General features: G+C 38.1%; 1 protein-coding gene across 1 annotated transcript in view; it reads left to right on the plus strand.

Annotated features, from left to right (window-relative positions):
* The first annotated feature begins 10836 nt into the window (after nt 1-10836).
* Nmdar2 (NMDA receptor 2) overlaps nt 10837-25906 on the plus strand; it is a 33301-nt gene continuing 18231 nt past the window's right edge. The window contains exons 1-4 of the mRNA XM_011315445.1: nt 10837-10959; nt 11974-12291; nt 16967-17409; nt 18334-18505. Of these exons, the coding sequence (XP_011313747.1) occupies nt 17077-17409; nt 18334-18505 (505 nt within the window). The 5' untranslated portion in view covers nt 10837-10959; nt 11974-12291; nt 16967-17076. The remainder of the gene's footprint in view (nt 10960-11973; nt 12292-16966; nt 17410-18333; nt 18506-25906) is intronic.

The following is a 25906-nucleotide window of genomic DNA, read 5'->3' on the forward strand; positions in this document are numbered from 1 at the left end:
ACAAAAAAAAGTGCACAGGGTACATTCAAGTACTCAATGAGTACAATCCAAACCAACAAAAAAAAGTTAGATTTTTCAAACTTCGATGCCAACTTCACATAGCTGATTTGTCGCTCCTAAAAAATACGACAAGTGAGTCATTGATTTTAATTCCAACGAATTAATCGATTAATCAATTAATCGAGGGATAAAATGATGACTCACAGTTTCAATTATCTGAAATGTTCAATTTTATCGAAATTTCTCTCACGTGTCCAAGCGTGAGAGCAAGTTCCATCAAGCTTACCTCCGGATTAACTTCTCCCTCGCTCTTGTGGATTTTCCACCAACTTTTCTCCTTCTTAACTCTGAGTTGAGCCTGATTGAACTAGGGGTACGAGAATTTTGCAATTCCCCCTGGAGCTATTAGAGAGCTATTACCCCTCAGTAATGAACACACGTGCGCCCATATTTCACTCTTCATCGAAATATTAATTTTTATGACAACATTTTATGTAGCAATCGTAATTGTGTTTCAACTCGAAACTCAACTCCAGGAGTTTCGTCCTTTGACCCTTACATCCTCTTCAGGAACAGTACACACTCTGAATAGTTGCTTGGACAGCTGAAACTCTCCAGAGCTTTCCAAACGTGTGTGCAGGAGGCAAAGACCCTCGAACTTCCTCACAAACTTTTTTACCCTCGCTATTCAATTTCGCATTTTGAGCTTTGAATTCTGAGGGACTCCGTCGCCAGGAGTTATCCCGATAAATCAGCAAGTTTTTAAATTCATGCTGTTGTCTCAGAAGCCCACACCACCAGCTGATCAGAAAATCCCATTGGATTCGATTAAAATTCCTCGATACCCTCGACTCCCAGGAATTCCAGACAACTTTCAACTGGAGATTGCAACAATTATTTTACACCTGGACAAAGTGGAATTAATTTTTTTTTTGGTGGAGAGGATTTTTCTCTCGGGGAGTGAAACATCTTTTTCGTCTCAGGACCAGCTGGTGGTGGAAGCACCAGAGGGTTGTCATAAACTAAACACGCCAAGACCCCCATTTGTCGGGGGGATCCCTGGAGATGCTGGAGCACTCTGGTGCCATCCAGAATGCTCCTCATTCGATTCCCACCCCATCCTTTGATCTACATTCTCTCATTGCCCTATCCATCGATCCACTTTCCACCGAGTATTATCTCGAAAACAACCGGGGAAAAGTAGAAGGGAAACTAAAAGGAAAACTTTTCCCGGGGTAAATAAAAATACAACATCACAAGGCGTGGCCTTCAACTGGTGTTTGCAAAGTTTTAATCCTTCGGTGTGGAGTCACATGAGACTGGGATCCGGGGAAAAATTCTACTCTAGCTTCGGAGATCGAGCTGTAACTGGTTTTATACCTCTGATATTGAAAAAAATTGTTGATTCCAAAGTTTGAATGGGAAGCGAGTGGATAGTTACCGATGAACAAGAAATAAAGATTTCATTTGAGATTTTCAAGTCGAAATTATTCTCTTTGATTTGGTAATTTTTTCCGAAGTCATTCGACCGCAGAATAAATTTATTTTTTGATTGTCAAGTTAATTGAGGTACCCACACACGAGGAAAATATTTAATAATAATTTATTAATATCATTCACAACGCCATCACTGAATTTAAATGGGAAATTAAAAATTCTCGTTGACTTTGCGGAATCCGCAATAGTCCAATGAAGTGGCTGGAGAGGTTCGTGTGTTTTAACCATTAAATTAAATTGAACATCAAATCTACAGGGGTACTACGGCTTTCGATGGGCTTTCATTGAAGCCGATGTACCGTAATTCGTTTCAGTGTGTGAAGGCTAACTAAAGCTTGCAATTGAATTTTTCCCTCGCAGTTTCAGTTTTCATTAGTTATTTATCTACCGGAAATCCCTCTCAACCTGTCAGAAACGCGAATCGATGCGGAATCCTATTTAATTGATGAAAAACTCGGAATTTTCATTCAATTATTAATTCTGAAAAAAATGTAAACCTTTCCAATTACGAGAAATAATAATTAACCAAGGGAATTCAATTACTCAAATTAATCATTCACGAGGGAACAAAAAAAGTTCAGCGTTCGGGAAAAATTCTTTTTTTCAACGCGCAGTGAAAAATTTCTGGAAAATTCATTGCAGCTGATGATTTATTCTTTTTGAAATGATTAGTTGGGGTTTTTTTATTAAGGACCGGACGCACTGGGTTAGCTGTGCAAAATCCTGGGATAAGTGACTGAAAATGGAAACTTTTTTTTTCGTTCGCCACGGAGATATTCTGAAAAGGATTTTCTCGGAAGACACCGAAGGCCGAATGAATAACGGCCGTCCGCGTACTTTGACAAAGCTATTGTAACACAATCTCTGCCACAGAATAATGGCATCGCGCACTTAGACACTCCATGAGTCCCCGTTCATGTTCACATCGGATGGAAAACGTCGTGAATAAATTGCCGAAGGAGTCGATATCATATTCATGCATCTGAGCAGGTGTCAACTCTCCTATCTTATTTCATCCAAATCACGTACCCCGATATTTCCAATTTCCAGTGTAATAAAATCCCTTCAAAAATCATCACCATTCTCTCTGTTATAAATTATAATTTAGTCTAACACTTGCAGTCCGGATCAATAAACCTAGCAGACGAATTAATTTATTGATTCCAATTAATTGAATTCTTTTCAAGTGTTGGGACCGGTCTTTCCCATTTTGCGTCAATTCAATTCTCATTCAATTTCTGAATGACAATCAGCTCGGGGGTTGGACTCGTCCGGGGGTTATAGGCAATATTACACGACCTCACTAGATATTCCCTTGTACCAGCAATGTAACACACCGAATTCCTCGAACCTCATAGTCCGCGTTGTTTGCGCTCCCGTTAATAAGCCATCATTCAGCCGACATTCAGGACATTCTGCCAAAGTTCCATCCTCGGCGTTCTCCAAATACTTTTCGCCAATTCAATGATTCCCCGGAAATAAACCGATGGTTCTATCGATTCTCACGAGTTCTTTTTATTTTTTTTGGGGGAATACTCCGGGGTCTTGTCACCGTGGAAATGTAATTGACACATTCGATCTTGTGTTGTCGGGAATGATCTTGAACACCAGGAGTTGGTGTTCGTCTCTGCCGACGCGTGTCGTATCGAAATTTCACGTCCAAGGGGAAATATTCAGAGTTCAATGTTTCCGTAGAATAAAAATCTCCATTTTATCCCAGTTTTACTGGGACTTGAGAGTCAGCAATTTCGAGGTATTGATCGCATTTTTATTCGGTGAAAATTGTAGATTTTTTTTTTGGAAATTGTGGAAGCACTCGACAGTAATTAGATAATAAACGTCAAAGGGGAGGTAATTGTTCAGGGAAATGGGGAAAATCACGGGAAAATATAAATAATCTACTCGGGTTCTCGTGGGGGTGTGAAAATTTTATGAGTCTCCGATTCTTTCGCGAATGATCCCACAATACGAGGGACTCACGTAGACACAAAGGGTCTATAACTCATAAATCCGAGAGTTAGGGAATTCCGGGATAACATTCCACAAATTGACCTCTGACTTCTGTCAACTAGATTTTACCCAGCTGCATACCGAGAATCATCCCCACGTTTTCAACAGCTGTTGAGTCCTTTCTTTTTTCTACATCCGCCAATAGCACCTGTAATATCCGGCCTTTACGCGTTATCGTCCCGTAAATTTACGGCTTGACTCCCACGATTTTTTCCAACGCTCGAAAAAACCCGCGGAAATCAAGAATTTTCTTAATGTACTATAAAAATCCACGGAATTCCTCCACTATAAATTCCGAAATTGGAAGTGAATTATTTTCCACAAGTTATTATAATTTATCGATGAATCCAAAAATCTGAGAAAAATCCAGATTTTGAGATAATTATAAAATAGAAAATTTCAATTCCAGGGAATTTTTTATTAATTCTGAATTTTGATGAACGTCAAGTTACGATGGATTAATCCCAGATAAATGTGGATTTTTGCTTCTATTGTTGTGACACGAGTGCGATAAATCGACGACTAGTTTGATGGCTCTTGCAAGTGGCTCGGTTATTGGAATTCCCTGAGAGTAGCCTTGAATTTCCGGATAAAGCCCCCAGGTATTGACTGAACCCGAGGCGTATCTCATGTGGTCACCAACTGCGTGTTGTGCTCAAGCCAATTACGATGGATCTTTCGAATCTCCAGGCACTCCAGTACCTCCAGCATAATTCCATTCGTAGTAATTTGCACATGAAACGCATACGAGTAATGAACAGTCGCCCTATCCTAAACCTTTTGTTAATTAATCGAGTGACGATTGAATTATTCAGTGGAATTGAAAAAATTGAGATGCCAGATTCAAATGGAAAGGTTTAAAAAATAGAATATAACGAGTTTGTGTATCTAAAGCAGATGGAAAAGCTGTAGAAAGGAATAATCGAGAGTTTCAAGCACCGGCTTGTGGCCATTAATTCAGGATATTCCCGAGACCACGAGCAAAGCGTTGTTCCACAAAATTTGTTGGTTTAATCTTCCACTCAATGCATTAACTTAAGTACAGAGTGGGTGAAAAGTACTTGAAGATGATGAGTAGACGCGGCAGATGAGGTCAAGTGGTTTTGTGGCACCCACCAAGGGAAAAGCTCATTAAGCTTCTCCAAAGTTCGAAGATCTTCATGAATTCAGCGAATTTCATTGCGAATTGTCCAGGAAAAATTTTATTTCGTTTAAATTATTATAATTTTATTTAAAAATTTCGACAATTTTATCGTCTGGGGAATGCTGAGGGGGTGAAATCAAAACTACAAAGCCAGAAGACTCCTGGGAGCTCTGGGGAAGGCGTTCACATGTGAACGGAATATTGTCAAAGAGTCAACAAATTTTTACACCCTGCGGGGTAACAAAATATTTCTACTCAAAGTCGATCCATTCCCCGGGTATCATTCCACCAGGAGATCTCTCTCGTGGCTGAGACCATCATTTTTAGTGGGTGAAAAGAAACTTTCGTCTCGAGGAATTTCTTTGTCTCATTTCGCCCGGCAAAATCCAAGATAAAAAAAAACACGATCCCTCATTTTTTATAACAACTGAGAGAATTGTCTCGTCTTTGTTTCAGCCGAAAGCCGTTGGTCTTTTTATATTTTTTCCCTTTTAATTCATTGGAGTCTCGTGACGCCCGGCGATTGCGTTAGGAACTGGAAATTCAACGTCGACATCGTCAGGTGTCAATTATCTTGATAAATATCCTGAAAGTACGGCGTTATTCATAATTCTTGGACGTCGGGAAAGAATTCCTTTTTTTTTATGAAAATCGCGATTGAATATTCAATTTTATGCATCGGTCGAGAGAAATTCTATTAAACTCCAGCATTTCCACTCGACTGTCAAGAATTCCTTGAGACTTCAATCATATTTCACTATAATAATTATATAAGTCAACTTAATTTCCGATTATACGAGTTCTAATTGAGTTCCGAGTAAAACGATCATTAAATGTCTCATGTACCTCGAAATCCGAGAAAATTGAATTTTCATATTGAATTAAAAATGCATTATTAATTCAATTACGCAAAAAAAAAAATAGTACACGCAGTGATATTAGCCCGAAATATTGCGGACTGCATTACAATTTTTTTCATGATGCGTGCGGTACAGAATTTAATGAAAGTGGAATAGAAATGAGAAAACTGATTTTTTGCGCACGACAAGTGCGAAAAGTGGTATTTTCCCTCACGTCCGTTGTTCCCCATTTTTCGCTGTGCGATAATATTTCCGCGGGGGTTTTCGAAGAGGTGTGGTAGACTGCATATATACGGTTTTACGTCTTTCGGGGGCTTTTGGGACGCGTGCGCGAGTATTTAATCGAGGGCGGAGGGCGGGGGCGCGGCCATGGGAACAGGGGAACTTTGTCTTCTCAGTTGGGTTTGGTACGCGAGGCCGTGCGATATACCAAATTCCTCGTATTTTTTTTCACCCAACCATCTGAAACGTACGGTTATTCCCTTTCAAACGACTCCAGCATCGCCGTCGCCCCCCAGGTCTTTCGCACCCCTCCGCGGCCCCTCGCGCTCCCCCCCGTCGCGCCGATTAAATTAAAAAAATAACAATGGGCCAATCAAAGCGACAAAAATGTGCGGCAAAAATGAAATTACATATTCTACCGCAGCCGCAGGAGTTCAATTGCTCTTATGACGTTTTTTCTAAAATATTTTTGAAATTCACCGCTGTTTATTGAAGACACACAGAATACTCAACAATCTCCGGTGCGTAAACATAATATTTACCTGTATTTTGATATTCTCATCGCAAATTGTCGGGCAGTCTATGATTTGTTATTTTTTACCGTCGATTGCGGTAGGTCATGCCGCAGGCGTTCGACTCCACACAGAACGATCACTTGTCGATACCTCGAATTCAAAAATATCAATCGAATATATTTGTTATCATTGCGATATCACAAATTATCCCCCGGAAATACCAATTTTATCGTCATTATCAATGATTCGAACAAATCCTCGAAGAATTCGCGAAAAAATTATTTGGAATTTCGCGGATTTTTTTATTTTGAAGATCAATTTTGGATTTTTAATTATTTCATTGTGGATCGAAGGATTCTATTGGTTCTTACATATCTGGAGGGTAAAGGGAGGGATTTGGGATTTTTTTTTAATTGAAAATTCGAGGAGAATTTCTGATATTGTATAATATTCAGATATTTTCAGGGAAAACTGAAAAGTTTCAACTCTCCGACGTAAATTCACGTGTGTCCTGGGGATTTGCTTCGGCTTCGGTGTATTAAAACTTTCTTGTTTATTATTCCACTCTGTTTAACATAGATCTCCTCCTAGTTTTTAATTTTTGTCTGGCGATGAAAGTTCGGGAAAGAAAGCCAAGCTGAATAATTTATGTACTCGAGCCGTAGACTCTGTCCTCATGGAAATAATATTTTTTTCATCATCCATAACTCATGATTTATTTTTCCTCCAGTTGGTTGGAGAAATAACGAATTACATTTTGTGTTCTCGTGAAATATCATTAGGATAAATTTATAACCGCTAATGTTTTTTATGATTTATCATTTTCTGGTGATTTTTTACGATTTTCATGGTGTGATGATAAAAGTTGTGATAAGAGGGATTCGGGTACGTGACTGTAACACCAGTTTTTCTTATCTCCTCGTAACTCCTTTTGTTTGCTAATCCCAGAGGACTATATATCCCTTCGATAATGTCCGTTTAAATATATTTCAATGCAATTGCAAGTGTGCAATAATAAAAAATTGCACTTCTCCAAAATTTATAACTTTAACTCAATTTTTGCGTAAGTAGAATTTTTTCGACGCGGATTATCGGCGAATATCTCAGTATTCAAGGGAGATAGCGAATTTTCTGGTGATACAAATTTTGTAGGTAAAAGTCAGCTCGACAAAAAAGATAATTACGAAAATATCAATATTTCGCTTCAGTCCCGAGATATTCCGGGGGAAATGTGGGATATTTTTATTTTGAACATCAATATTTTATTTCCATACGACCCACGGAAACTCGGGCCTCAATTAACTTGTCGGTACCAAAAGCCAATGAAATTCATGACGAAAATGTTTGCATCCCACTATTTTCTAGAATACCGAATACCGAATACTGAATATCTGCTTGAATATTCACAGAAAGTATATTATGTTTGCAGACGCGCGGAATAATTAGCGAAAATTCGTCAGAGGTTTCAGTAAAATGAAAAATCCCCGGGAATAAATAGAAATCGGTTGGATAAATTCCACCGAGACAGACGATCCATTGGCCGCTGTTTAGAGGTAAATAACAATGGCGCATTTACCCCAGTGCAATTTAATAATCAAACGGATTTGATGCCGAATGGCGCTTTCCATTTATCCAGCTATTTTTACGTCGACTGTTGATTTATTCCGTTTAACTTTACCGGTGGGTTTATGACCATTTGCTGGTGGATTCTAGTGTTATTTAACCACTTGATTACGTTGACGAAGGCAATTTTGAATAGTTGGACGAGGGAAAATGTCAAAGGCCCCTTAGGCAACCTTCGCTAATTCTCCTCATGCTGACATACACTTTGCACGACAGATAGTGTTCATCTTGTTAATCACAAGTTGCGGTTGGAAATACTTGGAATTTAATTAATTGACGGGAGAGCGTCGGCAAGTTTCCGCTTTCAACCATTACCCCATCGATAATTATATTTTAATATTTTTTCCTCACTTGCATCCGGGAAATCATCAGATAAATCGCGTTCGATCAATCAAATCGATAATATATTCAATATATTTATTAATAATTTCTCATTATTTATGGAGTAAATCGGGGTAAATTTCCAGGACTGCTTCACCATTTATTCAACTCTGAGACGAAAATCTATCGTTTAATTTCAGATTCTGGGATTTTAGTCGTCAGAGATTGAATTACTCCAGAATTTATTGGCCTTGTTCTTGATTACGTACCCAATAACTCCCCGGAAAAGACTAACCAGCAGTTTCGATTGTATCTACCCGCCACTGCTGTCCGAACTTTCCACCCACCGCTCGTGAAAAGCTTTTCCGGATTTCCATGAATAAAAAACAACAGCGGAATCAACCCAAAACGTTATGGTCACGACTTTTTCCACATGCGGAGTCGAACAGAAAAATTCCCCCTCAGGTATCCATTTTTTTTCTTCAACTATTTCCGGAAATCCGTAAAAACTTCTCTTCCAGAAAATTTCAGACTTGATTATATCGATGACTTACGAAGGAATGTTGCAATTTTTTTTTTTATAAATATTCCTCCGGGAGAGTTGCGATAAATAAGAGGATTATTTTACAGTAAAAAAATTAATTGCAACGCGCCTCGATTTTCTGAACACGTCCGCCCAATCAGTCGTCGATGTTTACTGCGAATCGAATCGATTTCATAAAAAATCCCATTCCAATCTGTCGGCTAGATTTTTTTATGGGGCGAAAACTAGAGCAGAAAAGAATTTAAAAATATTCGATGGGTGGGTAAGGAGTATGACACGATAAAAAAAAATGGAGGATAGTGTACTCAACGCACTTAGGGACATGACACGAAAAGTTTCTCGAGAATTTATTCAAGGGCTCGAGACTTTTTTCCATCCTCCATCACCATCGGTTGAGCAAATTACATGAAATATTATATTCCCCCAGAATTTATCATTTCCTCATTAAAATTTAATTGGGAGAATTGGTTAAAGAGCTATGTAGCAGTGGAGAATGAGAGATTCAGTTAATTTTGGAAGATTCAATTTTCGATTGAACAGCGATCGGTGCAAACAACGAAATTTTCATGAAGCATCAACAACACACGTTGCAATTGCACTGCATCCGAATAACCCGATTTCCATAGCAATATCAGAAAAGCTTGTTGCAATATTTTCAGTTGGCACAACTCCCACAACACATTGGAAAAAGCATTGCGATTATACCCAGCCTCAGAGCCATCTTTTTATATATTTTTCGAACCGCGACAACAGCTGGAACCGCAGAACCAATAGAAATGAAAAAAAAATACCAGTACAAAAGGTTTAGATTTCAAACATCGAGACGCACGGGAAAATCCAATAAAGAAGCATACGAATTTAATTAGAATTAGGGGAAATTAGGAAATATGTTTTTCTCGAAATAGAAAATTGTTGGTGAATGTAGGATTTTGGTAATTGGAATTTGCTGATTTTTTTTTTGAGGCCATTTGTTGGGAGTTTCTTGGAGAAATTCTGCGACTCTTTTTATCTTTTATCGAACTGGTTATTTATAGGATTCTCCACAAGATTCTGAGCAATAAAGTAGATTCTCTCAAAGCAACGGACTTTAAAGTACTGATATTGCTTGGGGAATGGTGCACAGTGTACGCTTATCCCTCGAGAAAAATCACTGTATAGAAATCTATAAGAGAGCGGTTATTTTAAGGGGAGGATTCAGCTGAGGAATATATCGATATGTACTTCAATGTTTCCGGTGTTTCTTGGAAGTGAATTTGAGGATGCACTTTCAATAGTCCAACTGATTCAAATTTCGCAAATTCAAATTCAAATTCAAATTCCGCTACTGAATCCCGGGAAAATCAAGTATTTTTTTAATTTTATTCTGGCACATCCCGGGTAAAAAAAATTGTAATCGGAATATTTTTTTCAAATTTTTCAATATTCTCAAAAAATACGCCATTTAAATAAAAATAAATAAAAATAAAATTGTTTTTTTTTTCGATTTTGTTTTTAATTTGGAAAAAATATTTCGATTACAATTTTTTTTTATTCGGGATAGCAAGAGTTTCTTTGAGTCTTTACAAAATTGTTTTTTTTTGTTTATATATTTTGGATAAATATCGATTCTCATTCGAGACATCGAGGGGACATCCGAGTGGACTTTCCATAAATCCATAAATTTCTGTTCAGTTGGTGCACGCGAAAACCCCGACATCGAGCCGTTAAGAGTGATGGTTTACCATCGAAATAAAACCCCCGATCGCAACGACAGAAATTATTTATACGAAATTCAGGAAAGCTCTCTGCCCCCCAAATTTCCCCCTCCCGAATTTTCCACTTCCACCGCGATATAAATTTTAATCCGAATTTTTCCGATTGATTCCCGATGAATTAATATGTAAAATTCTATTTTTCATCAATTATTCTTATTATTATTCTTAAATTACTCCCATTTTTATTCCCCAGATTCGGAAGAATCGTATTACCCTGAAAATTGGGGCACCGATGAATTTATGGTGTCTCCGAAGAGTATTCGAGATAATCCTTTTTCATTTTGACCAACACGATATACCACTCAGTGTTGACCCAGTGAATGTGAATACATGACCCGCTGTGACGACCAGTTGGTGTTGGTAATGAACAAAAGACTCATGAGAGCTCGTCTTAGCATGAGATGACTTCATCAACTGCCAGAATAACGCGTCATGCGTCCAGCTTATCGAGTACCAACTCAATCCCAAGGTATTACTCTCTCGCTATTTTTTATTACGAATCCCCCATTTTTATTTGATCCTTCAGAGATCCCAGGACTCCCCAGGATTTTTCTCGTGATGAAAAATACCCTAGGGGCGGCCTGTTGTCACGTCTCCATTAAATGAATCCCATGAAATCTTATGGAATCATCTCAAATCGCTGAGATCATGCCATCGATTTTTGTTTGGATTGAATTGGAATGTCATTTGGAATTATTTATTTAAATTTCGACACCTTGCTACCGCATTACAGTACTTTATCGACATGTCGGGTTTATCATTCGGTTTTTCTCCCCCGAATCATTGGCAAAAGTTGGATAATACCCTTGTCGATAAGTTCGACGTCTCGGAAAGACACTCGACAATGTCGAGACACCCTCAAGCTCCATTTCCATCGCCTTCCAAAACTTCAAGTACCCGAAACTTTTATATGGACTTTCACATGACTGTTCACCGTATTTCCAGTTGAATTACCATTTCAACTCAACTTTTAATGAAAAAAATTCCGATACCAATGAGAAAGCTGCATCGATAGGAATATCTCATTGAACGCCAATTGACAATCGCCAATTGAACGTCCTAAATTCCGTCTTGTTATTCACAACATGAACACGGATTTTGGAGAGTCTGAAATGTTAATTGGGCAATTTATTCCTGGAAAATTAGAAAATATATCGTGCTCCAAACAGTAAAAAGCACTTGGCTACCTCGAAGCGTCATAATTGCGCTAATTCAACTCGAAATGGGAATGCATTGTGATAAGTGTCTTTGAAAGCAACGACCCAGGGAATAAGAGAAAATCCCCTTCCAACTTGTGAATTACATGTCAAGGCAATTCGCGAAATTCAAAGTTTCAGTTCTGTAGAGGAGTAGAAATTGGTGTAAATCTGTTGTGAGTGGTGTAAAGAGGAGTAAGTAGTTAGAGTCATTATTTCCTCGTTGGAATTTTCAAAATACAACGGAGAGTCTTGATGCAGTTCTCAAAGGGTTTTCCATGTTTCAGGGTGGAATAGCAGGTTGATTTCAGATGGTTTTGTGGTACCACCAGGATATCAACTCCTGGAATGTTACTTGCACGTACGACATTGAGGAAAATTGTCGACGCTGATGTACTGTGAATGTCTCTGATGTTACATTCACCACAGGATCTTCTGTTCTTGGAGTCCTTGGATCCATTCCTGCCTCGAGGGCCATTCAGCTCTGGCTATTTTTCCTGGTACTCCAGGCATTATCGTTCACCTTTATTTATTCATCAGCTGTTTGCTGGGGGTTTAAAGTTTTATGGAGGAACTGACTGAGAGCTGAGAGCTGGAGCTATTCGGTGAGTACCGAAGAATCTCAAAAAAAATTATGTTTCAATTTTAAATTTCATTCGACTACAGAATTTTGGTCAACGAGTCATTGAGTCAGTGGAATTGGCCTTTTTAAAAGCCCAAGGTTTCAACTTTTGGGTTACAAAGGACTTTTTTTTATTTATCAGTGTAAATCAGGAAAATCTAGGGCATGTGGGACTTTGTCAGGGAATCGCATTCGGAATTTGATATTAGAAACAAAAAATTCGGATGGGTCTAAAAAGAGAGGAATAGTCGAGGAGAAAAATCTCATCCCGTTCACAAAGACTTCACCCTCCGACAAAGAAACAATCTATCACACGATTCTTTTCAGTATCCCACACAAATTTTTCCCTCGAAATAATAATTACGATGGCCTGTAATTGCAGTATTAATCATCCGCGATCGTGACCATCTGTTTGAACTCCCGCGTAAATTAAAAATAATTAGACTGTTATTTTCTCCAAATTTTTCAAAAATTTCTGCAAAACTTTTCAGACAAATATCTCGATTTATTCTTCGATGGTTAATTCCACGAATCATTCATATTTTCAGTCGAAATCAGGTACAAGGGAAAAATAATTGTTATTATTCTCCATGAAATAGTGTTTTTAATTCTTCTCTCACATATTCCCAAATGGATATAATTTCCGATGCCTTTCATACTTCAATTGCCGAGCAATTCCCATCGGGTGCTGTTGATTTAATTCGTCCCCAGTGCAACTAATAAAAGCTTCAACAATTTTTTCTCATCCATTCATTAAGGCTATCTCTCGTGAATAATTAATGTCTCTTCTTTGATTCATTTAATATCACTGGGTTCTCGTGTTGAACCCAGAGTTTTCGACAAGTATATTCGCGGAAGATGCGATAATGGAGGAATTATGAGGCCAGTGGGAACAATGGGTTTGTGCCCTGGGTTATTTGAGGGCTCGTGTTAATTCAAATTCGTTCCGGTGACTGAAATTGCCACATGCAGTTCGTGCGATAGGTGAATATTATTTGGATAGTGCATGTCGAGAGTTGACCGACTGTTGACTCGGGGCATGTCCAGCATTGTAATTTGAGTCATCGAATTTCTATCCATCTTCAGCATCATTGGAGGTCGTGACTGATAATATTGATTAGAGGGCGCGTATTGTGAAAATTTATGGCCTCATGCGTCGAGATAATCTGGCGGAATAATTCGATCACTCGTTTTCCATTCTGGGGAAATAATTTGAGAGAGAAAATTTTCCAATCGAATCACTCGTTCTGAATTCCAATTCGCAAATCATTTTTTTAAATCATATAAAAAAAAATAAATAAATTCATCGATTGAATAACAAAATTCATTTTGTTCCATTTCTGATTATCGGATTTAAGAAGTTACAATTGAATAATGAAAAGTGGAAATAGTTCACGAACTTTTGGTGACTCTCTGGTGAAAATTGATAGGATAGTGTTGACATCCGTGTCTCCAGTGTTTACGAAGGATGCATTCTCTGATAATTCGATGGCCCGAGGTGAACATCAGTCTGAAAGATATGTAGTACTTGCCACTTTCATCCTGCAACCTCAAATTACCCGATATATCTTCTTTAACATATATAACGTCTCGAGCTATTTCACAATGCGAAATGTCTACAAGGTCTTTTTCTCTTCTCTTGTTCTTGACTTTTCCCTTATTGAATTTATCGCTCCATCCGAGTTTCCGTTACCAAAACTATTGTTCAACTCTTATTCCCTTCTCCAGGCATTATTTTATTTAACACGCGCGATAATCTCAGACGAATTGCGATATAAACTGCGAAATCGAGTTTAATATCGAGTTTTATAACGAGTTTCGTTGGGGTAATGAGAGATAATCATTGGGGCTGAGTGCGTTTGACAGTCACTTCCGAGAACTTTCAAACTTCAAAGTATCAGGAATTGAGGGATGAAGTGCCCTAAGGGACTAGCAATAAAACGGTAATGATAAAGACCTGGAGGTCCTCTCAAAGTGATGAAAATCAGAAAGAATTTCCATTAATTCCACTCACTCTCTTCAAGGCATTTTGGCATTTCCGTACTCAGTATTTTCTCCTATCTCGTATCAATCAGATTTCAAATGAAAACGGGAAAAATATTGAGCTTTTCCGGAGATGTCGTAGACGCAGAAATAAATTACCAGAGAATATTACCACGAAAATTCATGCGTTGAATTTAATTGAAACTCATGAAATAAACTCGACAAATTGATTAGCAGTGAGGGTGAAACCATGACTGGAGGATTGTATCTACATCTTTCCTGAGGAAATTTATCCGAACAGCAATTGACCCTTCCCTTAATTGGAGCATCCAGTGATGCTGATACAGATATAGAATCTGAGTGGCACATCCCCTGAGCATTTCAAGATGGAACGAAGAGGTGATGCTGGAAGGAAGTATTCTCTAATGGAGGAAGAGATGCTGGAGTAATCCACAATGGCCCTCCTCAGTGCCATCCCTTACACCAATTGGCAAAATACCGATGAATATTCCTTCACAGATAGATCCATCGGAGTTCCATCTCCCCTTCATTAGCAGTTCTCCTCATATTTTTCGTTTCCTTTGATGGTAACTATCTCCTATTTTTTCATCACTCACTCCAATATCTCTGTGACAACAATAAAAATAAAAACACTATTGGAAATGAAAAGCTGAAGAACTAAAAAACATGGAAAATCTTGTGATGGAAATCCAAGAGGAATGCGCAGTTGGAATTAATTGTCGGAGAAAGTGGAGATTAAAAAAAAAATGGGGGTGATGATGAATAGAGAGTAGTAGAGGAATGCGAGAAATCCGAGTAGTTCTCGTCTCAGATTTCCATCTCTGGTAATTCCCCCTGTTGATAACACTGGATCCAGTGAGTTATCCTGGAATATCTGAGAGATTAATCGAAAGAGAGGTACAGCAGTCGTGCGGTTATCGATGATATCCTCGCACATTAGATTTCTCCTCAATTCAAGTTTTTAATATCCAATCGAAATTCCATATTCAGTAGTTAGATTTTTAATTCGTGTATTTTTTTTCTCATTGTTTTTGGGGTTTTTATCGTTTTTATTTCGCGAACAGGTGAGGCCCTGGCTATTTTTCGATGAATCGACGTGACTGTGGTTTTAACAGGGCCGGGGTCTCACCAGCTTACGTACAAAAAAGCCGAATGAATATGCGATGGCAGAGGTGAGCTCGAGTGATGTCTTCCATCAGGAAATTCGTGCTTGAGATTCGGTGGGGACTTTGACGAGATCGTCCGGATTTTTCTGTGAAGAGTTGAGATAAAATCTATTTACCTTTAAATTTAGAAATTACCAGGGCAAAGTAATAAATTATAACAACTAATTAATTAATTGGAATTGTCATTTTTATTTGGTTTTTGGGGTTTTCGATTTTTTTATGCTGATTTTTCCTCTGGTTCTTGTTATCGTATCAGTTGTTAGGAGTTCGTAAAATCCACAATGATACGGGATATTTTTTTCTTATTGCTATACCATAATACCATCGTTACGAATTCTACCTCGACTTTGATGTTGATCTTCGAGTACTCCCAGTGAATTTTCTTTTTTCTTTGAAAGACGATCTCAAGGAAGTTTATGATGTGATGGAAAACCTTGGTGAAACCCAATCTTATCTAGTACATTCTCCAGTTGAATTTTATTTGCATCTCTCGAGAATTGTGTTCTCGATCCTTCAAAGAATTATTGCAGACAGAAAAAATCAAATAAATGGAAAAACCTGCGACCAATACTTGATAAATAATTTAATGATCGTGGGGTAATTCATTATCACGTGTGCTCATCTGGAATTTAATTCTCCAGATGTTTCAACTTGTCAAAGGGAATTCTGTACCAATAGGCGGGGTTTAACTAGATATTCTAAGCGATTAATTCACTGGGCAAGTGTGAGATATTGCGAATTGCACTCGGTTGAGTGCTCATTGAATTTCTTTATACATGGACTGGCAAATTCCGACTAACGAGAATTCCCTTTGGACTTTCCATCAATTCATCCATTGAATGCATCACCCGGTGTAACTCAGTGTCAATGTTCTATGAAATTACGTATGACATGATTCAATTTTACAAGTCATAAAATTTAGCTCGTAAAATTTCTAGGAATATATTAGGGGTGGACACTCGCTCATTCTAATGCAATGTCAGTCCACTCTATTTACGGAGAAATATATTTTCACTCATTTTATTGGCATTCCAGCGGAAATGCCCATCCATCACACGTAAAATCCTCCCATTCGTTGTTGGAATGAATTTTTATAAAAATTGTTCAAACCCACGGACTACAAAATTCATTCGTTTCCCGTCTGTTATAAAATTCCATTTCTACTCATCCCAAAAACTTCAGTCTCCATCAAAGACTTTTATCATTCCCCTTTCCTCCGCAAAAATATGCCGGAAAACTTTAACAACGGAGAACACAGCAGTAAGATGTAATTGAATCACTGTTTCCCTCAGCGATAAATTTCGTATTAAATTTCTCCCGTTATTTGTATTCCATTTGCATACCCAAGAAATAGAAAGATTCTCTCAATATTTCAAGGGTTTTTATTTGAAAAAGAAATTCGAGCCGAGTCTCGGGTCGAAGATTTTTTTTAAATTTCAATCTGCCATCGCACGTCTCAAAATAAAATTCAATTTTCCCATTTTTCAGGGACAACCTGCAGGTGTCGGAGTCCCAGTGAAAAACAATTTTCTGGTGTCGACGGAATCCAGTGATTCAGAAATGAATTAACATCGACGAGTGATAGACGTGTGGGAACAATGAAGCTGTCGATTTCGTGTATCGTGGGTTTGATGATAGTGTTTGGTGAGCCAGATTGGGGACTTGGATGGTTCGGTGGTAGAGACGTGGTGAGGGGTGAGAGCACTATTAAAATAGGGACTAGTGAAAGGGGTAGTTTGTCGAGGGGTTTGGCTGTTGGTACCGGTCGTGGGGGGTCCTCAAGAGGATCTGGGGTACGTCTTGGTGAGAACAGAGGAAATATCACCAGACAGAAAGCACCTGCATCCACTACATCATCAACTACGTCAGAGCCACATCTGACGCATGCACCTCATGCTGCTGGAGGTGGCAACAATCTCACATATCTACAGGTAATTTTTATTTATGGATTGAATAGCATGATAATCCCACTAGTTCGAAATAATATCGAAAAACTAGTTCAATTCTGATAGAATTTTCTACTATCAGTAAAACCCATTTATGCAGCCACTAAATCGATTTGAAAAATAAACGGACGAATCGACAGACTTGAACAGCTTTTGAGATAAAATCCCAAAGGTGAGAATTGGATTATAGCAGTTAATTGGGAATTGCCTGGGTCTTTGACAGTAACCTCGCGAAAGGGGCCTAAAAATTTTATAATCCTCATTATCGTTTAAAATGTCGGGTACATGTAGAGTCTGAGTCCACCTGTTGCACGTACTATCGATTGTTGCGAATGAATGGGCGGTGGGGAAGGGACGTGTTGAACAAGTAAGTACTCGAGCCTCTGCCATTGACACAGATCAATGAGGTATTCTCGCATTCATAGCCTTTAATAACTTCAGAGGATTGCTCTATGAATTCACCGTCAAAGTGCCTTACCTGGTCTCACATCTCTCGAAATCTAGACATTTTCCATCAACAGATTAACACCTCACTATTACTGAAAGCGTTGCACAATTAATCCGATTAAAATGGAGACGTTGAAATGAGTTGAAATCTGTAATCTCTGATTCCTTCTGGCAGTCATCCGTAATACGATCTAATGAGGAAAAGTCTCATTGGATCATCTACTTATAATCAAATAGCCGACGTCATGCTGGTGTAATATCAGGATGGATTGATGGGGGATATTATTCCTGATAAAAAATGAATCTTATGTTTGAGAAGTTGATGAGATCACCGTCTGCAAGAGGTGGCTAATTAAGATGATAATTAATGAATGGAGATTACTGATTTCAGCTCGAAAGGTTTTTATCATTACGTGAGGTGCTTTTGCAATGGAGATTTATAATTGAGTCTTGGTTTAACAGGTGGGAATGGTTGTTCCGTACAAGGCATTTGGCACTCGTGAGTACACCAAAGCAGCTTTAACTGCAGTCAGCGTTCTGCAACGTAGCACAAGAGGACCAAAGCTAGGACTATTCACTCATTACGACATCCATGTTCACATCGCAATGAAGGAGCTAACGCCAAGTCCCACTGGTGAGTCCCAAAAATTTTTTTATTCTAAAATTCATGGCGTTACTTTCTCACGAAAATTACCAAGAGTTCAAAACAACTTCTCATTCGAGTCGTGTCAAATGTCTTCGATATGATTTATCATTAATTTTCCACCAAGAATAATTATTTTAATTCATATAATGAACTCCACGGAACATCACCTTCGGTACATACATTTAACTTGCGATGTGAAGCTTCATGATCTCAAACTTCAGTAACTGCAAACTTTTGCATTGAGACAAATATTCCGCTAATGCCGCAGAGTCGACGCGTTGCGGATTAAACAGAGAGCTAGGGGAATGAGAGACTCGAGTCACTGGAAATTATTCGAGTCTTGAAATTAATTAGCGATGATGAAATAAGTTGGCGAGTCTATTGGGAGTGGTTCTATTCAGAATCAGACTATTTGTTTTATCCCCTTAATCGACGTTATCCGTGGATCTAGAGTGTTTAATTCTAAAGCTCGCGTCCAAAAACGACTTATCAATCTCTGTCTCAAAACTTCTGTCAGACGTAAGTCATCTGTGGTCATCAGGTGCAATGCTTTTATGATTTATCGAGTCATTAATGTCGTGTTTGTTGAAGAGACGTAAGAGGGCCATTTTAAATTGTACCATCTCGACAATATAAAAGAGAATAAGAGATTATAAAGTCTCCGTTGACCTCCGGGGGTTGACGGGCCGTAAAAACGAATAGAATTGACATCCGGAAATCGATATCCGGACAATATAGACGTTACAAAGCTTTTTTCAAGGGATACGATCGTAGGCGACATTTTTACGACTCAATGATGACACGATATAGCGAACTATTTGAGTCTTCGAGTCCAGGGACATGTTCTCTTCGGGTAGATGATGAATTTTGTGAATCTGGATTCTCCCATGAATATAACTTTTCTCGGATGTTGGCTCCCTGGGAAATTAGGGGCCAGCCTTTTTCGTGCTTTCAATGAAAACGAGTTGGAATCACTTTTACCTCGCGTTTATACTTATTCGAATGAATTGACACCGAAATACGGGGGTCGTGGGTCAATAGGGGGAAATGGTACGTGCGAGGGTGAAGAATTGCCACTGGATGTAACAAACTCAGTCACGAAGAGTCAATGCTATTTTTATTTCCATTCACTATGGGATAACTCAATTTTTTATTTCTTTCGGTGGCAAAATATAACAGCAGCTTTCCTTTCACATCTCAACATCTTTCCATTGATTTTTTTTTTGCTTTATTATTTTGTAATTCAATTGGGATTTTATATCAAAGGGATGAATTGAGGAGAAATATGATCTGTTTGAATTTTTAGTGCTCGTTATTTGGGGTTTAACATTGGGTTTGATAATTATTTCACTTCCGGTGAATCAGTCCTGGGGTGAAGGACGGGGATAGGGCAATTAGATGAATCTTAATGAGGTCTTTAAAGTGATAACGAAATGGCGGACTGTGCGGTGGGAATGACGGACACTATTTCCCTTTTTTCTTTTAATTCACAACTCAGAGAAAAATTCTGAGGTACGTTCTCTCTCAGGAGAGACGGGGCTCGCAGTTGCATGTGGCATACCAATTGATGTTAATTGCCTGCGGAAATACTCGTGGGTATTGCAGTTGAAAAATCTCATATGCTCCCTGTCGCGACTGAAAATAATGAAATTTTCGTCGTCCGTTAATCGTTATCGCTCGAGTTCTCGTGTTTGCACATTTCCGCAGAACTAATTGCGTGGCAATTAATTAGTCATTAATTTGGGAAATTATTGGGAAACCGCGGGGGGTGGATTCAAACATGATATGACTCGTTTGTTTTATTTTTTTGGTAATTACTCAGTTGAATGGAAGGTCTGGGGATGTTGGATGAAATTTGGCTTGTCGCTTTGAATTTTTCGCAACTCGAAACTTCTTACTCCGGAAGTGTGAGAATGTCGTAAAAAGTCAAACCGAATTGAAATTGCGATTCTCAGAAGTATTTGACGTTTTTAGGGTGAACAAATTTATGAATGGCGCTATTTCTTTCAGACAATAAAATAAAAACGCAACAAATTATAATAAGTTAGCAATTTCTTTTGCAAATAAATGCAAAACTGGGAATCATCAGGGGACAGTCTCGACAGCAACGCACGTCAGGCGCCAAGATATTTTCACCATAAAAATGACATTACGAGGTTTTCCCCTAGCTGCCATCATCACCCTTCTGAAACGTACTTTGTTTAGCATTCTGGTCTGGGATGAAACTCAAAATGTACAAATGGGTTGAGAAAAAAAAAGTAGTTCACACCCAACCGCATGTCGTTAAATTCGAATGGCACATTTAGGGAGAATATCTGAGTAAAAACCGCAAGAGTATAAATATGTGGTTGAAGAGTTCATGGAAATACTCGTTGGTACCTACATCGAACGGCTTTGGGAATGGAAACAACAACAATCGTTGTTGAGCCTGTCCCACAACCGCAGATATGGTCAGGCCGAAGTAGTAATGAACGGTAACGATCAGCCGCATTGAACTACTGGGATTTCACGTGAAATCGCCACAACTATTCGCTTGCACAAACTCGTGCCATTTTCGGTATCAATTTCAAACTTCAATCGATGCAATTGACCCACTAAGAACCCCCTCGTAACCCCCCACCCCATCATCCCATCTGGGAATTAGATATATCGCGTTTATATTTACGATATATTTGACAGATTTTTCGGCCCATAATATATCTCAGAATTATTTCAGATATTATTCAGATATTATTGAGATATTATTCAGATATTACTCAGATATTATTATTATTATTATTATATATATTATCAGATTTTATGATAATTTTGTCCCCGGTTATTTAACTGAATCAGAAACAACAGGAATGACGTGAGATTAAACATTGTGGTCATGTCCAACAACGCGTGTCGTCAGGCCACAAAGCTGACGGCCCGACCTGTTAGTTTCCACGGGCTCAATAAATTACCCTCTGATAAATTCTCAAATGAAAATTACCACCCAAAGGTTACTTCCACCTGGAATTACCATTTAAAAATTATCATCATCAAGCGGCATTAACTTACGAAAAAGTGAAACTTTCTACTTTGAATTGTTGATTTAGGATTCTCGCGGAGTTATTTGAAGATGTGCCTCGTATTTTATAACATTGAGAGAAAGAATCGTAAGGAGAATTTAATGAAAAAAGTTGGAGGGCATGTACCATTAGCAATTCAAATTAATTATCGATGATATTCCAGTCCGGGAGTCCAGTTATTAAAACTCGGTGAATATTTCTCATAATTTTCAAACTTTAACAATATTATTTTAAAAATATGGAAAATTCATGGAGTCTTTTCTATCGATTGAGCCATTGGCTGAATCGAATTCTATTTCATTTCGATTATATATAACGATAGGATAAGTAGAATCCAGTCGGTAATTCATCCCCTAGTTCAATTGCGCCATCTCGTCGATTTTCCTGAGACCTCGAGCATCCCCTAAACTAAATACTGATAGGGGCAATAAATAAAGTACAAAAGTCATGTTATAACCGAGTGTTAGTCCATCCCTTAACCTAGGGGAAGCAAAACTAATTTCCTCGGAAATTCATTTATGTCTCCTGCATTTCAAATAAGAACAGGTCAGCTACAACACATCGGTTACCTCGTACATATTTATGAAAGGAATTCTAGTTAAAATCGCATTTACCCAAGTCAATTCCCGAATCCACGGAATTATTTAAATTACACCAGAAATTATTACGTTATCCGGAGTTATCCCGAGGGTCAGCAACAAATAAAATGTCAATTTTTATGACATCGATAAATATTTATCATGATGATATCAGAATTGAGGGGGCGGTTCTCTGGGATATAATTTAACCCCCTATATTTTTACGGCTGATATTCCCATTTAATTCCAATGATTGGTAATTTTATATTTTTGTTTTTTATTTATTGATAACGAATGGGGCATTTTCGGAATTTTATTGGGGTGTCGGCTATTTTTAATTCTCGGTTGAGAGCCCCGAGATGATGGCGGTCTAACCAGACCTTTTCAAGAGAAAATTATTGACTTGTGTATGACCTCAAAGGGGATACGATATAGCACCGAGGAATAAGAGTTTTTAAAAATATTATTGGGTAATGGTGTGTGCGGTTCTCTGTCCCATGTAATGTAGATTTATAATATTTATTTTGTTTTATCAATTGAGAAAAAGAAAAAGGGAATAGTCTGTGGATTGTAATGAAGACAATATTGACAACGATCCCTAAACGCCAGGAGCTTTATTGCTCCCGTGAGAATTTTCTCTTCAAAAATTGAACCCCGTGGTCTCACTGGGGAATCCCCCGAGGTGGTTTACCATCCTCTGGAGTTCGTTGTATCCGGAGCCCTCAATAATCCTCGGGTTCCGCTCCAATTTTCATTTCCAATTGCGCAAAAATATTTCTCAAAAACTCGCGTTGAAAAAATATAACAGTTCCATCACTTTTATCGGTCATCCCTCATTCAAAAATTGATGGAAATTGATGGAATATTTCTTCGACATATTTCTTTTTTTACTCACATTTCACTCAACTTTTCTGTCGGTGGGAGAAATATAAATTGGAAATTGCAACAGAATGATTCTACCGCGAAAGATTTCCGTTGCCAACTAAAATGCTGTACAAATACTTTAAAACTTTTTTTTTTCTGCTCGTCTCGTGTCTGGATCCTTCGGTTTGCACACTATTTTATTTTTATGTTTTATCCTCTGGTGCCTTCTGTACCGGTTTTATATCTAACCGCTCGAGGGTATTGGCATCTGCGTCAGTGATAGACTCCGGGGTGACATAAATAAATTTTTACTTCAAATTTATAATACGACAGTGAACGAGAAAAAAAAATTATTCAATTCAGAAAATTGGATTTTACTGAATTAACTTTTCGGTCCGCAGGGTGGAAATTATGATAATTACATTCCAGCTGCACCTGCGTTAATTGCATTTCTATTTTCGTTTTAATGTAGCTATTTAATTATCTGGAGAACTCTGTTTTTGGTTGTTCCTCCGGGATCTCGTGGTATGTCTTTTCATATTTGAAATTTTACGTATAATGCGGTGACATTTTATCACGCGTTATCTCAGATCCTTTCTCGTGTTGATTTGAAAATTCTATTCCACCGTGTGGTGTCTCCTCGCCAACAGTCTGTAGCCATTACTCTTTATTTCCACTTTTCATCCACTTCAATTTGTTTCTCCACCCGCTGCCAGTCTTGTCTCAATGTTGAGTATTACAAATGAAAAATCACCGGAAAATTCTCTCTCTGACGGATTTCTCGAGGCACGATCCGTTGTCAAAAACTTTATTGAATTTCAATTTAAAATTCAATTTCCCGAGTTTTTTTTTCTTACAAATCTCTCTATTTTTTTATAGCATGATGATTTCTATTTTTGTATTTTTGGGGGTAGAAATAATAGTTTCGAATCGGAGAAATGAAAATTCTCGGCGGATTTGTTTTCAACTCCGTGTCTTTGATGGAAAACTTTCAGAAACATCCCAGTGGTATTGGAAAAAGTTCCTCTCGAGATCTGGTACGTGAGGGGTAGAACCGAAGGGATTAGTTGTGAGTGGAATGTCTTTCGGAATAACTCGAAGGGTTTTTGGTTTTGACAGGCGAACGGAAGGGCTGACTTCCAGCCATCGATTTCTCATTCTCTCGATACGAGATCGATTAATTCTTCAATTTTTTCCCGCCCCACACAAAATTTTTTTAATAATTTGAAACACTCCGAGAATTTCGAGATATTTCCAGATATCTTAAGATCGATTTGTCTTTTTTATTTAACGATTAAATTATTCAGGAACAGATCAAACGATATGATATCCAAAGTAGATTTCCCACGAAATAGTCAGACAACTTTTCCTCGAATACCCGAGCCTTAAAAAATCCTCAAACTTTTAACATTCCCATCGCCCAGATAAGTCACTGAGAGTAATTTTTTTTTTTTTTGAGTGCACGTAAATTTAAAAAGGCAGAACGTAAAAATTTCATGCGCGAAAAAGAAAAACAGGTGCGTTACGACGGAAATTTCTGACGATAAACAAGACTCGCGTTGGGGGCAATGTTATACCCCTCGTATTCGAGAAAACATCTCCTTCGTTATGCAACACACCCGAGTATAAGTAGATAGTTTCCATTCGCCCTGAAGGCGAGGTTCAATGGAACCACTGCCCTGATAAATGTAGATTATCCTGAAATAGTTCCGACGAGATAAAGGGGAGACAAAGGAGCATAATGCACCTAAAAAATTCCCATTGTCTCCGTCATATTTTTTTTTCATGCATAATTCGTTCACTGAATTTTTCTAGGCCATTAAAAAAAAGTGTAAATTGCAATTCACCTCTTTTCCTAGGGACATGGCTCCATAATTAAAAAATTAATACCAATCCGTGATAAACAAAAACAATTAACTCTCGCAATTAATTTCACTCCATGAAATATCGGGTTCAATTATTGGGACAAAACGATCAGCTGTAGATTATTCGTTTACCAATTTAATTGCTTTCATTTTAATCACAAGCGATTATTACTTTTGAAGTCATTTTATGATAATACCCAACCCCATCGCTCTTATCCGGATTTAATTAATCCGTCGGAGAAGTTTCTTGATGTCAAACTTGTTTTTAAGTGAGAGAAAGAGAATCTTGATTGAAAAACTTCATCTCAAGTCCCATGATTTATTTTTCAAGATTGCAAAAACTTTTTCGGCTTCACTCGCTCAATGATATGTACTAATTAAGATTTAAATAAAATATCGATAGAGTCTATAATCCAAACGGGCTTTCCTCGTTCGTTCCATTATTCACGATGTGAACACTCGGTGTAAATAAAAATGCATTTCCCAGGTGTCAGCTAAATCCAAAGAGGGACGGACCGAGAAACTCTAGTTGTACCTTTTTATTAAGAGACTTTGACGCAGTGGGAGTTGAAGTCATACCGACTCAGGCTTTCAGACTTTCCAGGGAAATGGTAAAAGGGAAAGTGACAGTCTGAGTTAGTGGTGGGAAATGAGGGATGAGATGTGAAAAGATCTCCGGCTTTTTCATCCGCTCTATTCATACACCCGAGTAAAAACCGAATAATCATACTCCGAGTCATACAAGAACACATCGACAATCCCTTTCAACACAATGCGACAGTTATCTCTCACTGCTGCATTTTAATCTGTTAAGTTTCACTGGCAAGATAACAAAACGACTCTATAAAACAGCCATTTGCCCAGCAAGCCTCAATGATCCTAAAAAACGCTCATTAAACCCAACAAACATTAAAAAAAAAAACGACTCACTCGTAGACCCATAGATTACCCCGATCCCGAAGCTCCGCCCTGATGAAAAAAAAAACCTTCAATCGTAACCCCAACAAACGAGAAAAGGTACCTTCC

This window comes from Fopius arisanus, unplaced genomic scaffold (assembly GCF_000806365.1).
Source record: "Fopius arisanus strain USDA-PBARC FA_bdor unplaced genomic scaffold, ASM80636v1 scaffold00004, whole genome shotgun sequence".
Classification (NCBI taxonomy): domain Eukaryota; kingdom Metazoa; phylum Arthropoda; class Insecta; order Hymenoptera; family Braconidae; genus Fopius; species Fopius arisanus.